The 15,131-nt window shown below is 38.8% G+C and overlaps 1 protein-coding gene and 1 pseudogene across 6 annotated transcripts; one reads left to right on the top strand and one right to left on the bottom strand.

The window, feature by feature from the left end:
* Positions 1-765: 765 nt before the first annotated feature.
* Positions 766-4,308, top strand: LOC134226702 (katanin p60 ATPase-containing subunit A-like 2). Of its 6 annotated transcripts, none has more exons than XM_062707654.1 (7): positions 766-1,253; positions 1,345-1,419; positions 1,479-1,546; positions 1,607-2,426; positions 2,489-3,063; positions 3,253-3,980; positions 4,146-4,308. In XM_062707654.1, exons 4-7 carry the CDS (start codon positions 2,415-2,417, stop codon positions 4,292-4,294), a joined length of 1,464 nt encoding a protein of 487 aa, XP_062563638.1. In that variant the 5' UTR covers positions 766-1,253; positions 1,345-1,419; positions 1,479-1,546; positions 1,607-2,414; the 3' UTR covers positions 4,295-4,308. The 6 variants fall into 6 exon arrangements, with proteins under 6 accessions (XP_062563638.1, XP_062563635.1, XP_062563636.1 ...); XM_062707651.1 differs by having other exon boundaries at positions 766-1,271; XM_062707652.1 differs by having other exon boundaries at positions 766-1,271; positions 1,479-2,426.
* Positions 4,309-4,316: 8 nt separating this feature from the next.
* Positions 4,317-15,131, bottom strand: part of LOC134221806 (survival motor neuron protein-like) — an 11,038-nt pseudogene continuing 223 nt past the window's right edge.

Here is a 15,131-nt window from a genome sequence, read left to right as displayed (position 1 = left end):
AAAAACTATAGAAACAGTTTATGATTTCTATACATTTTGATGAAACATATAGTTTTGGAAAGCGGTAGAAACAGTTTCAAAACAAGCGGACAAAAAGATACAACGGTGCTGGAAAGAAAAGATGTGTATCATCTTGTCACTGTACGCGTACAACGTGATACGAAAATCATTGTGCGGAAATCATATGTCTGTCGATAGTATAACCATCTACGATCAACAGCGAAGCGTCGCACACTACATGATATTCCACCAAAAATGTAACATACCAAATAAGGATGATATTGTTAAGAAAACACGGAACACCTAGTCTAAGAGTCTAATGCATGTATTAGATAATTAGCAAATAAAATTAGTTAAAAAAAACAATGGAACAGCAATGACATGACTTCAAATTGCTTATTTAGTTTGGACAAGTCGCCGAACCTCAGCAAACGGGTTTTTATTGATTTCCCAACAAACATTGGAAGCTGATTGTGCGCTTATTCGGAACAGCACTAGTTTTATTCAGCTTGAAAATTGGCTTATTCAGCTTAAATTGTTTTTTGGGTTGTGATTAGTAATGAAGTCAAATCACTCTAATAAAAGATATTTAAAAAAAATATTTGGGATATTTATTTTGTTTGTGGAAGACGAAAAATCAATTCAATTCATACGTGAATTTGTTGTAGGATATCCTCTGTTCTGGCCACACTTCACATCGCTTGACACATGTCAAATCGGATGATTGCGAATGAGGTATAGCGGAATGCGGTAACCTATCGTCCTATTGTTAACCAACCGAACGCTGTTTTCGTAACATTAATTCCAACGTGCTCGTTGTATACGCAGAAATGAAAGTTTATATTGAATTTCTAATAGTGACCTAATAGTGACCAATTACCAAACCAGCATACATTGCTCGATACTGACGAGACTAACTTTACGCCGCCGCAGATAGATAGACCCAAGTAACCACCAAGCATTAATTCATGCATGTAATCAATCACAGATCGGCATATTAAATGCTTATTGCATTAGATCAGTTTTACCGATGTCAAGATGCATTTATTCATCGCCTGTCAAGCAACGATACACTAGTTCAGTGTTACAAATGCAGCGATGCATTACATATGTTTTATTTCAACATGTCAAAGTAATAAGGCATTATTTCGGTCGTAAAAGGGCCTTTTTCCACTTTAAGTAAACTTTAATGGCTGTATTATTTGCAAGCATATATAGCTCCATGGTTACTTGGGGAGTTTCTGTTAGTAACGGTACGGAAAACATATATGGTTTGTTGAAATCCAAAACTTAGGTTAACTGTGCTAAAAATGAATACATATTCATGAAATTTATTACCATTAGATTTGTAACTATCGTGGCTCTATATTAAGGATAACGGCCTCTGGCGATCTTTTATTGTTTATTTGCTTCGACCGGGTAAATATCTCATAAACGCATAGAACGATCCAATTATTAAATGATAGTTATTCCTACAGTGTAGATAGTGAGGATTGGGTTTCGATTAAGGCAAGCAAGGAGTGTGCAAGGAACAGAAGAAGACCATGTAAGCCCTTATAAAAAATCTAAAAATTTACTTGTTTATTACACTGAAATATAATTCCAGCTTTGAGCTACCGTTGAGCAACTCCGTCGCTACAAAGACCTTCAACAATCCGAACATCCTCAGTTATGGGGATCGAGGGATAATATCCGATACAATTTGTAATGTATTAAATCTAAATTTTTAGCTTGAGCAGAAAAAAAAGGTTTACGTTTGGTGCGATTTGACCAGGGGGGGAAGGTGGAGCACTGAATCCCTACCCCAACATGTGCGACATCTGGATTTGGTTCTAAACTGTAAACAACAGTGTTAATTCTCTACCACCTTTTTGTTATGGCGAGGCAATTTTTATGCACACTTTTGTTTTCGATATTTTATCAAAATTAAACACTCAATCATGCAGCAATATAACGATGTGGTATGCTTGAGATACCTTCTTGATTATAGGGACTCGAAAAAGAATTTATTTGCAGTAACTAACCGAATATAAAAATGTTCACATTAACGATTGCGCCCTAACACCGGTTCTAAGCTTCGATGCAGAGTACACGAGCTTTGTTCGCCAGTGACAGGCGTATGAGACCCTTGGATTTGACAGAACCCCGGCCAATTGTTGTCTAGATCAGGTCTAGATGAAACCTATTCGGCAAAGGGATAACTGCGTAGGCAACCACCGCGTTGCCACCAACAAAGCTACGTCGATATGATTTCATAAAGAAGCGTGGTTGCCATGGGGAACGATAGGTGCACGTGGTTGCTTCAATTATGTTGATGAGTAAGCGATTAGGATTTTGTTTGTTCCACTCTCAGTTCATTACTAGGTTTGCTGGAAACAGGCCATTTTATCAAATTTCAATTTTGCTCGGAAATAATGTCTTTTGAGGTATAAATTTATTGTCATTATCACTTAGTAGTACAACATGTCTCATTATAACGATATTTTAGCAAGACAAACGTTCTATGTACGAACGTCGCCGGAATATCCTGTACTTAGTTTCACACTACTTTTCCATTGTGGGTCTCACTCAATCTCGCCAAGCTCTGCTGGATGAAACACATCTCACGGAAGAGTTCGAAGTATGTGACAATATAGATTTGGACACAATCTATCAGGAATATTGCAGTTATTATTCGCTGAAATTCGGAAAACAACCAAGAATCGTCAAGAAAAACGATTCTCATACTCTCCAACCGATTCCTGCCCTTCCGCAGCGTAAGCAATCGGCATATAAGAAACGTCCCAATCCTACGGTAAAGCCTCAGCCATTGTCCCCACGTGGCGAACCGGAAACGGAGAACGAGCTCAAAGCTTTGGGAAACAACTTAACAGTATCTCAAGTGTTCAATCAAAATCAGGTGTCTCCTAGCAAATCAAGAGATTCTTCCGCAGTAGTTTTGACAAAAATCAACGAAAATGGTGCCTGCAGTGGCCCATCTCTAATTCCCAATCTGAAACCATTCATAAGACTGCATGAAAATTTTACATCAGAGTGGAAAGAATTGGCGGACGCAGTTTGCAGGTATAAAAACTAAACTAAAACTAAACTAAAACTAAACTAAAACTAAACTAAAACTAAACTAAAACTAAACTAAAACTAAACTAAAACTAAACTAAAACTAAACTAAAACTAAACTAAAACTAAAACTATATTGCAATAAAACAACACTAAAAATTAGCACTCTTACATTTTAATTTGTCTTTCTTTTAGAGACTTGATTAAGAAAGACCTCTGTCAGCGTTGGAACCAAGTGAAAGGCCTAGACCAGCCGATAAAGTTGCTCAAGGAAAGTGTGATTACGCCGCTGCAATATCCAGATCTTTTTGTCGGCTTGACCAAACCGTGGCGATGTATTTTGCTCCATGGTCCTCCCGGGACCGGAAAAACTATGCTCGCTCGGACACTCTGCTCGGAAACGCGTGATTCGATCACATTCTTCAACGCCACGGCCAGCACGCTGATCTCGAAGTGGCGCGGCGAGTCCGAAAAACTGATTCGGGTTCTGTACGATGTGGCCCGATTTTACGCTCCGTCCATCATCTTCATCGACGAGTTCGATGGGCTCGCTTCGCGACGAGACTCGATCGGTGAGCACGAAGCATCCAAACGGTTCAAAAACGAGTTCTTAGCGTTAATCGACGGATTGGATAGTGGGACGGATGAGGAGCGAGTATTTTTGCTGGCTAGCACCAACATTCCGTGGGACATCGATCCCGCTTTCTTGAGACGATTTGAGAAAAAGATACTTATTGATGCACCCGGTAAGGAAGGTCGCTTGGCGATCATTCATGAGCTGATCCCAGTAACAACTACCTGGGAGCGGAAGCTGCTGGACAATTTGGCGGAAAGAACGGAGAATTTCACGGGAGATGAGATTCGGATCGCCTGCAAGGAAGCTTCCATGATGATGATACGAGAGAGGATCGAAAAGAATTGCGGTGAGTTTGACAAATATTGAGCTAATATTAGGTATAACTTATAAGTACATTTATCATATGACTGAATAAAACCTGACTAAGCCGTCATTGCTGCTAATAATAATTCTGACATGCGACATCATTATTGATTATATGTGCATATTGAATTTGTTAATTCTATTGTAGACACCAAAGGACAAACCTGTTCTAAATCTCTAGCCGACGAAGTTCAATACGAGCAATTGTTGAGCGCGTTACAACAAATTCAGCCTGCCACCGTTCCGCTGATTGAGAAACACCGCGAGTGGAACATCAAGTACGGAAACCATGCATAATTCTTAGCAGAAACAATATGGATTTACAACTAAAGAATGATTTTATTTTCCATTCTGAAATATATTTAAAATAAAAAGAAAATGAAATTCAGTTCAGTTTAACTCAAAATGTCATACGTCTCGAAAAATACCAGAGGCAACCTTAAGGGCTAAGTAACAACCATAGAACACACTCTAGGAGGGTCGGGCCCGTTTCTGGGACATCTTCTGTCCATGGTACAGCCCCGTATAGTACCCACTCATGTACCAGGACATGAGCATGGCAGACAGGTTCTCCGACTCCAGATCGTCGTCGTCTTCCAGCATGGGCGGCATTGGTGGTGGAGGCGGAACCATGAAGGACGCGCCCATTCCGGCGTGGAAACCCGTCGATGCTACACGCGAAGAACCACCCGCTGCTTTTGGCATTCGGAAGCTGGGATCAATGTTAATACGGATTTTGCTGGCTTTGTTGGTTAGCTTCACCTCGTCGTCGCTCATCTCCATCCGGTTAGGATCTTCTTCGGTTGCCAACTCAGCAGCGTCCTCGCGTTGCTTGCGTCGAGCTTTGCGCCCCCACGACGGCACCAAATCCTCAATAGCAACAGTCTGCTCATTATTGTAACCAACGTAACGAATCAGAGCATCTCCAGATTTGTCGACTGCCAGTATCTTTGCTTCGTAATCAACGCCATCATCATAAGTTGCTCGACAATAATCTCCAACATGGTACGATGGTTTATTTCCCTTTTCGGTAGCGCCCTTCTCTGCCGATGAGTTTTCCACCCCGGAAGACTCACCTTCTTCAGTCTTCATTTTTATCGGCTGTGTAGATGTGGACGCCTGTGGTTGTTGCTGTACTTGATCCTCGGAGGTAGCACTGGCGGCTTTGGCTAGCATCTTTTTATTCGTCATCCGGTATGCGTTTTAAGTTACGTATTGCTGACAGTCAATTTGAGGTTATGAGCAGAAGGAAAACAAACATGTATTTACATGGCCGTGCACATCAGTGTGCGAGCATAACATCATCCATCTTTATAAAGTTTGTTCCATACCTGCAGTAGCTTTTCCATGCATAACACAAGAAAGCAAAAACGTCATTCGCATCTTTGTTTTTGTAAAATGAGTGCCTCTCCAATAAATGCGCAGTGCAGCCAGAAAATCTTTAGTATGCTTCCACTCATTCTCAATCAGTTGAAAGGAATTGGGAGCGAAGTTGGATTTTCTACAATCAACTAAACTTCTTTTAAGTCAGCTGTTTTCAACATTATTTCATGCTCTTTCAGTTAAACAATCAAAACTATTAAACTGATATCATTTTAGAAAGACGTCCAATGTTTTCCATTTCTTATTTCTATTATTGTTTTTTCAGCACATTTCTATTGCCTTCTCCAAATGAATAGTGTGCGTGATTCCGCTGTATTGCTCTCAAATTGTTTGTGATATTTTGCTGCAACTGGTATGCCACTTTTACACATCCTACATAGTGACATTTGTGTTCGTGATTCCTTTGGAGAACTCAATCAGTTTATTTGCTGTATTGGTCGGACTTTACTCGACTCAATAGGCTAGACGTGCGTGGGCTCGCCCGTCTAAACTGTTACATTACTTGGCAATGAGCAAAACTCTACGCAAGTCAGTTTTCATTCTTTTCCTTAGTATCGACCATGAGCTTAACTCGGCGCGATACAGATGCTGATTTTAGAATTCACCCAGATCAACATGTTTTTGTTTCTTTAGTTTTTCTGTTTATATTTTATTGGCCATGAGCTAAACTCGGCGCAATAGATGTTGACTTTTGATTTCGCCCGTTTCAACATATTTTACTTTTCTGAGTATTGGCCATGAGCAAAACTCGGCGCAATGTATGTTGACTTTTGGTTTCGTCCAATTCAATATATTTTTCTTTCCCTGAGTATTGGCCATGAGCTAAACTCGGCGCAATACATTAGTTGGCCATGGGCTTCACCCGACGCAACTGCACTATACAATACATGTACGTTTGGCAATGAGCTAAAACTCTGCGCAAACTTGTTTTTTGGCAACCTTGTTGAAAACACCTTACCACTCAGTTCAATATGCATATTGACACTCACCACACTACACTCAAGCGTATTCCTGGTTCCTCACCTAAGATCCGAAACGAAATTCATAATAATTTTCTTTCGTCGCTAAATCTCAATGGATGAATCAAGGTAACTCATTTTACTCACCGCATCAAAACAACGGCGGCACTGTATCGCATATTTCTATTCATGTGTGTTTGACAGAACATGTCTACGGTGGCGCGATCTGATCATTTCATAGCGGCAGGTTTTGCTTATTGATTGGTCCATTTAGCTAATTAATCCATTCTTTTCAAAAACGTCTCCACTAAAGATTCATGGCAAGGATCGCCAATGTGATAACCTAAATTGAATACTACAGATCACTTATAATTCGTTTCACTTTTCCCGACAATATGCAAGCACTCCCGTCTTCTGTCGTCTCACTCTCGAACTCTCGACTCCAACACACACATTTATGTTAGGATGCACAATTTTAGTTACTAGATAAAGATTTCGCTTCGTCGCTGTCGGAACATCTTTTGCTGGCGAGGATAGGGGAGCTAAATGTCAAAGAAGGAAAATCCATACGATTTGACAGGTATGTACCACATGTTTCGGACAGCAGAACAAAGGGAACAGTAGCGACAATCTTAATCTAGTAACTAAATCTTTAAACAAACTCAAAACCGCAACGCCAACGACGTCGACATTGCAACTCACAATCTCATTTTGACAACACGATGGCGCTGCTATGCTCTTCATGCATACGACACACTAGCGCACAGTGGCATTTTTGATGACGCTAGCTGATTATCTGCAGGATAGCGCGACATTCCAAAGTATTTCAAAATGAACAGTAAAAGTTATCACAACATAGCGAGTGCAGCTTCAACGTCTGTTCTCTGTGCTAAACTTCGCGGGAACTACTCATCGTCGTCACCATGTAGAATTTTGGCTAGGAAGCTGTCCGACATCTATTTTGACGTAGGTTCCATCTGAAATAATTTTGACACGCTGCACGAAACTTGGTGAATATACCACAGCAAGTGGGCGCCTGGGTAACAAACCGCTGAAAAAGAATTCTTGCAGGTCCCCGTCCGCTGCAATACAATAAATTATTCCGGATTCTAAATGGACATAGCTTTAGTAACTAAAATATCTTTTTGTTATGTTTTGTCGGCGTAGCACCACTTAGAATTCGGAAGTCGGGACTTCGAACCGGCTTTCTTCCGAAGTTATATCTATCACTAATTGATGCTATGTTTAGCGCATCTTTACGAATCTAGCGCACCATTTCCGAAGTTGGGAAAGTTGCCTGTATCTGGAGAAAATCCAACTTCGGTATAAAATCGTCTAACTTTTTCCGGATAGACAATATGCAAGAGCATACCAGTGCACCGTGTTGTCAAAATGAGATTGTGAGTTGCAATGTCGACGTCGATGGTGTTGCGGTTCGGTGTGTTTGTTTACATGTTTTGCAAGAAATTTGTTCGAGCCTCCATGTCTGTTCTCTGTGTATTCAGGGGAAAGGCGGTGGCACTGTCCACCCAACATGTGCGACATCTGGATTTGGTTCTAAACTAAACAACAGTGTCTCTACCACCTTTTCGTTATGGCGAGGCAATTTTTATGCACACTTTTGTTTTCGATATTTTATCAAAATTAAACACTCAATCATGCAGCAATTTAACGATGTGATATGCTTGAGATACCTGCTTGATTATACACCGAAAATTCTTTATATTGAATATATTTGTCCTTTTCAAATTTTTGCAATTTGGCGACCAATATATCAATTTGTACCCATAAATTCAATAACTGCATATTAGAGACCACACATTTTATTTGATTATAGATTATTTTGTACTTCGTGGAAGTGGTTATGTGTGCACTAATTAGAATCATGAATTAAATTAATGGATTTTTGCCAATAAAATGGTGGAATTAGTGTAGGGACTCGAAAAAGAATTTGTTTGCAGTAACTAACCGAATATAAAAATGTTCACATTAACGATTTCGCCCTAACACCGGTTCTAAGCTTCGATGCAGAGTACACGAGCTTTGTTCGCCAGTGACAGGCGTATAGGGCCCTTAGTGTATTAGCCTTCTCTTCAGTCCCCTGCCATTCCTCGGTCCATGGCTACACGTCGCCAACCACGCAGTCTACGGAGGTAATCTTCCACCTGATCGATGCCCGCTGCGCACCTCGCCTTCTTGTGCCCGTCGGATCGTTGTCGAGAACCATTTCACCGGTTACTGTCCGACATTCTGGCTCGTGCCCGGACCTCCGCAGTCGTCCGATTTTCACGGTGTGAACGATGGATGGTTCTCCCAACAGCTGATGTAACTCGTGGTTCATTCGCCTCCTCACGTCCACCGCCATCTACCCGATAGATGGTACGCTTTCTTTCGAAAACTCGGTGTGCGTTGATCCTCCGACATCGTCCAGGTCTCGTATCCGAAGGATTACCGGTCTAATGAGCGTTTTGTAGATTGTCAGTTTGGTACGGCGGCGAACTCTTCTTGCGATCAAGTATGTACGATTTCCAGCCACTATGCGCCTCGAATTTATCTGCTGGTGTCTGTAGTATTCAGAGTAAGCGGCTAATGATTTTAGTTTGTATAATTGATTCTAGACTATGAATTGATTCTGTATTGCGATAGTACATTAAACATAAGCAATCAAATATACCAATCGTGAAATCACATATTTCGCGTCCCCAATTTACCGTACAATGTTACAAGTTTTCATAGCTTGATTCGAACTCTCAACTTTGCATCTGCCATCACGATGAAAGAATCTGTGCATGATTGAGTGCATGATTGTGCATGTGAGATGGTGTTGAGTAGCGCCATCGGGTTGAGTAACGCAGAGAATTGCACCGTCAGTTTGTTGTCGAATTTTAAAACTAACAGTCGCCGTGCTCTTCAACGGCGGATTCCATTCAGCCGTTTTCGGCTGAATACGACAGTGTCATTTTCGCGATCACCAGTGCATGGTGCAGGATACAAATTACGCGGAAGATTAATTTTACGCAAAACTATATTTTTAGAAAAAATGTTCTACAAAATTGTTGAAAAGTAAGGCCATCATTATGGTTCTACAAAAATAGGGTGGCCCACCATATAAAATTAGAAAATATTTTTTTATTTCTCAGAATATTGACATGTTATGTTCTACAAAGTTGTAGCGCAGCTTATTCCAATCAATTTTGCTAAAAAACTTTTCTGTAGCACTTGCAGGGCAGTTTCAGAAGCCCCAGGCCGACGGTATGTGGGGCCCAAAATGTAAAGGTTGGTTTGGTACTTAAGATTTGTGGGGGCCAGGGCCACAAGCTCCCTAAATCAGCCCTGACACTTGATTGGTTGATTTAGAGCAATTTTACCAAATTGGATTAGGTGTACCTCAAAAACAGTATTTTTATCTACTTTTTATTTTTGAAAAAGTCGTTTTCAGGTGACTTTGAGCTCAAAAAATGCAACTTTTGATGGGTATTAGTCAATATCTTTTCCGATAAAAGTTTAATCGTTTTTCTGCAAAATTACATTTTATAAGTTTATATCTCTGATTAGGGCAGACCAAAAAAATATATTTCCACACTCTGAAAGAAATTCATATTCTTTATTGTCAAAAAATTGGGATATGTTATTTTTTTATCTCAAGTTTAACCAATTTACTAAATCATGTTTTTAAATAAATTGATGTAACTCGAAACGGAAGAAGATACAGACGATATTCTTATAGCAAAACATGCGTTTTAAAAAGCCCCAAAAGTCTTTAGAATGACATCCGTGAAAAATAAAAATGAAATGAGTAGATCATAAATATTGTTTTTAAGGGACACCTAATCCTGGTGATTCAAATTACTCTAAACAAGTGAGCTAAAGACCCCGCACATAGGATACGTTTGCGTTGCGTTTGACACATTTCCATGGGAAAACTGTCAAACGCAACATACTGCTTTATATCGAGCTCTAAACTACATAGAAGATTACATAGCAAGTTGATTGGAAAAAGCTGCGCTACAACTTTGTAGAACATTTTATGTCAATATTCGCAAAATAAAAAATAAAAGATTTCACGTTTTTATAAAATGGCCCACCCTATTTTTATGGAAAGACCAGTATCCAGAACAACTTTGTAGAACAAACTTTGTTTCTTAAAAGTATGCTTCAGACCGAAAATGCATCTTTTCTTGAAAATCTTGCAATACGATGATAATGAAAAACTTTTAAAAGTGTTAAAGCTGTAGATTTTTTATTTTCAATTCTCACGAATGTAATGTTCTGAAGACTTTTGGGCTTTTCAAAACGCGTGTTTGCTATAAGAATATCGTCTGTATCTTCTTCCGTTGTCGAGTTATAATAATTTATTTTAAAAACATGATTTTATAAATGATAAACGAGATAAAAACATATCAATTTTCTTTCAATCTTATATGGTTTATTTGATTGGAAAATATTGAACATCAAAGTTGATAAAAACTGTTTTTCAAGATTGAAGTTGGAATGCGCAAGCATGATACAATTTCGAACAAAATTTCAAATGATGAGCCACCCTGTAGAACCATAATGACAACCTTAGAACAATTTTGTCATTCTAAAAATATAGATGAAAGTAAATGCATCTTTCCGCGTAAATCTGTTGCTGAGACCATAGTGCAGTACTCAATACACAAATTCTTCTACCACTCGATTTCGTCACCACCGATGCAAACTCGCGGTGGGTGCTCACTGTCTTCTCTTGAACCTCTTCCTACCTTCTCTCGACGTGTTGATGACTAGTCCGATCCGCTTGGCTTCCCTCTTCAGTCTGATGTGAGCTTCCTCCATCTTCTCAAAGTTACGTGCCATAATATCTATGTCGTCGGCGAAGCCAAATAGCTAGACGGACTTTTGAAAATGTACCACTCGTGTTGATCCCTGCTCTTCTATTACCCTTCAAAGCGAAGTTGAATAGCAAACACGAAAGACCATCACCTTGCCGTAACCTCGGCGGGTTTCGAAGGAACTCGAAATACCCTGAAACTCGAACTACGTACATCACCCGATCCATCGTCGCTTTGATCAACCGTGTCAGTTATCCGGAAATCCGTGTTCGTGCATTAGCTGCCATAGCTGGTCCCGATTGTTGTATCATATGCGGCTTGAAGTCGATGAATAGATGATGTGTGGGCACGTTGTATTCGCGCATTTCTATAGTACCTGGCAATGGCGAACACTGGTCTGTGATGGAGCGTTCGCCCATAAACCCGTCTGGTACTGCCCCGAGCTCCCTGGTGCTAGTCGACGGCATAAAATTTGGGAGAGTACCTTGTAGGCGGCGTTCAGCAATGTGATTCGGTAGTTGCTACAATCCAGCTTATCGACCTTTTTGTAAATAGGACACGACACCTTCCATCCACTCCTGCTGCAAAACTTTCTCCTCCCAAATCTTGGTAATGACCCAGTGCAGCGCTCCTGATGCCTCACCATCGTTTAAATAGCTCTCCTGGTAGTTGGTCAACCCCAGGGCTTTGTTGTTCTTCAGCCGCAATCTCCTCCTGGATTTCTTGGAGATCCGGGCCGGTAGAATTATGTCCTGCGCGCGTTCCCCAGGTCCATCACCATCCGCCATCTTCGTCACCCATCGCCATTCAGGTGCTCTTCGTAGTGCAGCCGCCACCTTTGGATCACCTCACGCTCGTTCGTAAGAAAGTTCCGTTTGTCTACACATATCAGGCTATGGCACGTGACTTTTACGTGTACGGTTTAACTCTCATAGAACTTTCGTGTGTTATCAGTGCAGTACAGTTGCTCCGTTTCTTACGTTCTCGATCTTCTGCTGACGCTTTTTCCTCCGGAAAATCGAGTTTTGTCTGTTCCGCGCCCGTTTATATCGTGCCTCGTTCGCCCTCGTGCGGTGTGGCAGTCTCGCCCATGCTGCTCTCTTCTCTCTTTCACATTCGCCGTCCCAGTCGTTTCTCTGATCCGGGCACCTGCAGTGCAGCGTAGCGTGCTACCGAATGAGGAAATTCGATTCAAAGGTGGAAAAATTGATAACTTCCTTCACGAACAACTGGAAGAGATCGAGTGCTTATTCGAGAGAATTTTGAAAAATTCAGTAAGTGCTGTTCATGGACGCGGAACGCTTCTGTATGTAGTTATCGAGCTCGTTTTGCCCTACGCCCATATCGCGAGTTTCCAACTATTTGTCATTTTATCTTTAAGACATTGTTCTAAAATTATGTTTATCTCTTCACTGTGGATCCGAAGGGCATAATATATTTTGTTGGTAAAAGTTGGAAATTTAAGGATTTTGGGGTCAAATAAGCATCAAAGTGCATTTTGTAATTTTGTATGTTCTGTAAAAATAGTAATTTACAGATAAGTGTTGATATTATTGTCTCAAAGTGTAAACAGATTGACAAATGTTTGCGAACAAAATAATGAAATAAATCGTTTCTAAAGTTTTATTTTGAGTAAAAAACGATTTTAAACTTTTGAATAGACCGATGCAAACATTTCCAAACCATACCCGATATCAACTAGACAAGAATAGTCATATGTTATGAATCTTGATGTGATCATAGATAGGAGGTGATGGAGATACCCTTTTTACCTTTTTCCAAATTCCCTACAAAAACAATATACTCAATGATTCTGCAGGGATGTAGTAATGTTAATTTAGTTCACAATTTTCAATGATATAATGAAAATCAAATAATTATATAATTCATTAAAAATATTCAATTATAGAGTTTAGGGTTAGCTACAGTAATGTAATTTTCTATTCAAAATAGAATAACTTTTCTCCGAGCGACTCTGAATATGATTAGAACACTCGAAAGCAGATACGTATAGATATGTCCATCCATCAGAATATTCATTATTTTTGGTACTTTTATTTTAAAAATTACACTGAAATTCTGTTTCCTCTTCATTGTAGATTCATACATGCACTATACATATTTTGTTTGAAGAATTAAATTTAAAGTTTTGGTGTAAATATCAAACTCATCTATGAGAATTTTCATGTATTCTGTAAAAATAATACCTAGAAACCATTTGCACTATATTACGTCGAATGATCATTTAGGGTTAATATACGGTGATTTAAAACATGATTGCATTGATGTATCTATATATGGTCAATTTTGGCAAATCTACAGCCTATTAATTATTCAGATATTTACAGATAATAGTTTATATTACTGTCATAAATTTTTAACAAATTGATACCATAAAAAAACAAAATCCTATATTATATTAAAAATGGATTTTTAAGATATTTTGGGACAAATAAGTGAAAAATTCATTAATTATGTATTAAAAAGTACGTCCAGAACCTAAGATTTTTTTTCAATGCAATCTACGAATATTTGTTATTTTTATATTAATCATTATAATTGAATATTTCTCTACTTTTTAGAATCATTGAGCTTTATTATTTCGATGAAATTTGGGTGAACGTTAAGAAAAGAATACCCTATTTATCTTTTCACATCGACTAATATATTTACTCTTATCTGATTGTTCAAACGGTATGGTTTGGAATGATTGACATCGGCCTTTTCAGAAGCATTCCAAAAATCGTGTTTTACCCTCACAAACAAAACACTTACGAAATGATTTCTTTAGTAATAGATATAGAAAAATTCAGGTACAATTTAATACTTATTTGACCCCAAAATCCTTTAAATTTTCAACTTTTACAACAAAGCAGTTAGTACTTTTCTATGGATCTATAAAATAGGAGAACACTCTTTAGTACAATACTTGGAAGATAAAAGCCGAAAATATGATAAACTTTGATGTATGGGACATTGGGGACACTAACCTTTACAGAAGTGTCCACGTCTATAAAACATGTCTCACTGAATTTCTTGGAAAACTCCCTTTTAGAAAGCCCTTAATCTTCTATGTCGTCGTCCGTGAAAAATATTTATATCAATAAAAATTACATTAAATGAGCCGTATCCCTATAATTCAATATTTTTAATGAATTATATGATTATTTGTTATTTTCATTATATCATTGAAAACTGTGAACTAAATTAACATTACAATCATTTCCTTGCTCAGAATCATTGAGCTATATTGTTTCATAGGGAATTTGGGCAAGGTAAGAAAAAGAGTATCTCCATCATCCTATCTATGATCACATCAAGACTCATAACATATTTATTCTTGTCTAGTTGTACTATCGGTATGGTTTGAAATGTTTGGCATCGTGCTATTCAAAAGTAAAAATCGTTTTTCTCATTAAATAACCAAATAAAACATTTTAAAACGATTTACTTCATTAATTTTGTTCGACAAACATTTGTCAATATCTTCTACTTTGAAACAATAATATACATCTGTAAATATTACTATTTTACAGAATACATGAAATTGCACATAAATGCACTTTGATGCTTTTGACCCAAAATCCTCAAATTTCCAACTTTTACAAACAAAATATATTTGTGCCCTTCTGTGGATCCACAGTAGAGATAAACACAATTTTAGAACAACGCTCTTGGAGAAATGACAAATAGTTTGGAAACTCGCGATATATGGGGCATTAGGGCAAAACGACTCATAACTACATTCAGAAGCGTTCCACGTCCATGAAACAGCACTCACTGAATTCTTTAAAATTCCCTTTCGAAGAAGCTCTTTATCTCTTCTGCAAGTTGTTCTGAAGAAAGTTATCAATTTTTCCACCTTTGAAATCGGATTTCCCATTGTGCAATGGCGGATCGAATATCTCTCCAACCATCTTCAAGAGACGCTGCGCCTAGCTGCTCTTCCGTTGGAGTGCCACTTCCAGCTGCTGTGCGGCT

The sequence above is a fragment of the Armigeres subalbatus genome, chromosome 3, assembly GCF_024139115.2.
Source record: "Armigeres subalbatus isolate Guangzhou_Male chromosome 3, GZ_Asu_2, whole genome shotgun sequence".
Lineage (NCBI taxonomy): Eukaryota > Metazoa > Arthropoda > Insecta > Diptera > Culicidae > Armigeres > Armigeres subalbatus.
The sequence above is the reverse complement of the archived record's forward strand: the minus strand, read 5'-3'. Positions and strand labels throughout refer to the sequence as shown.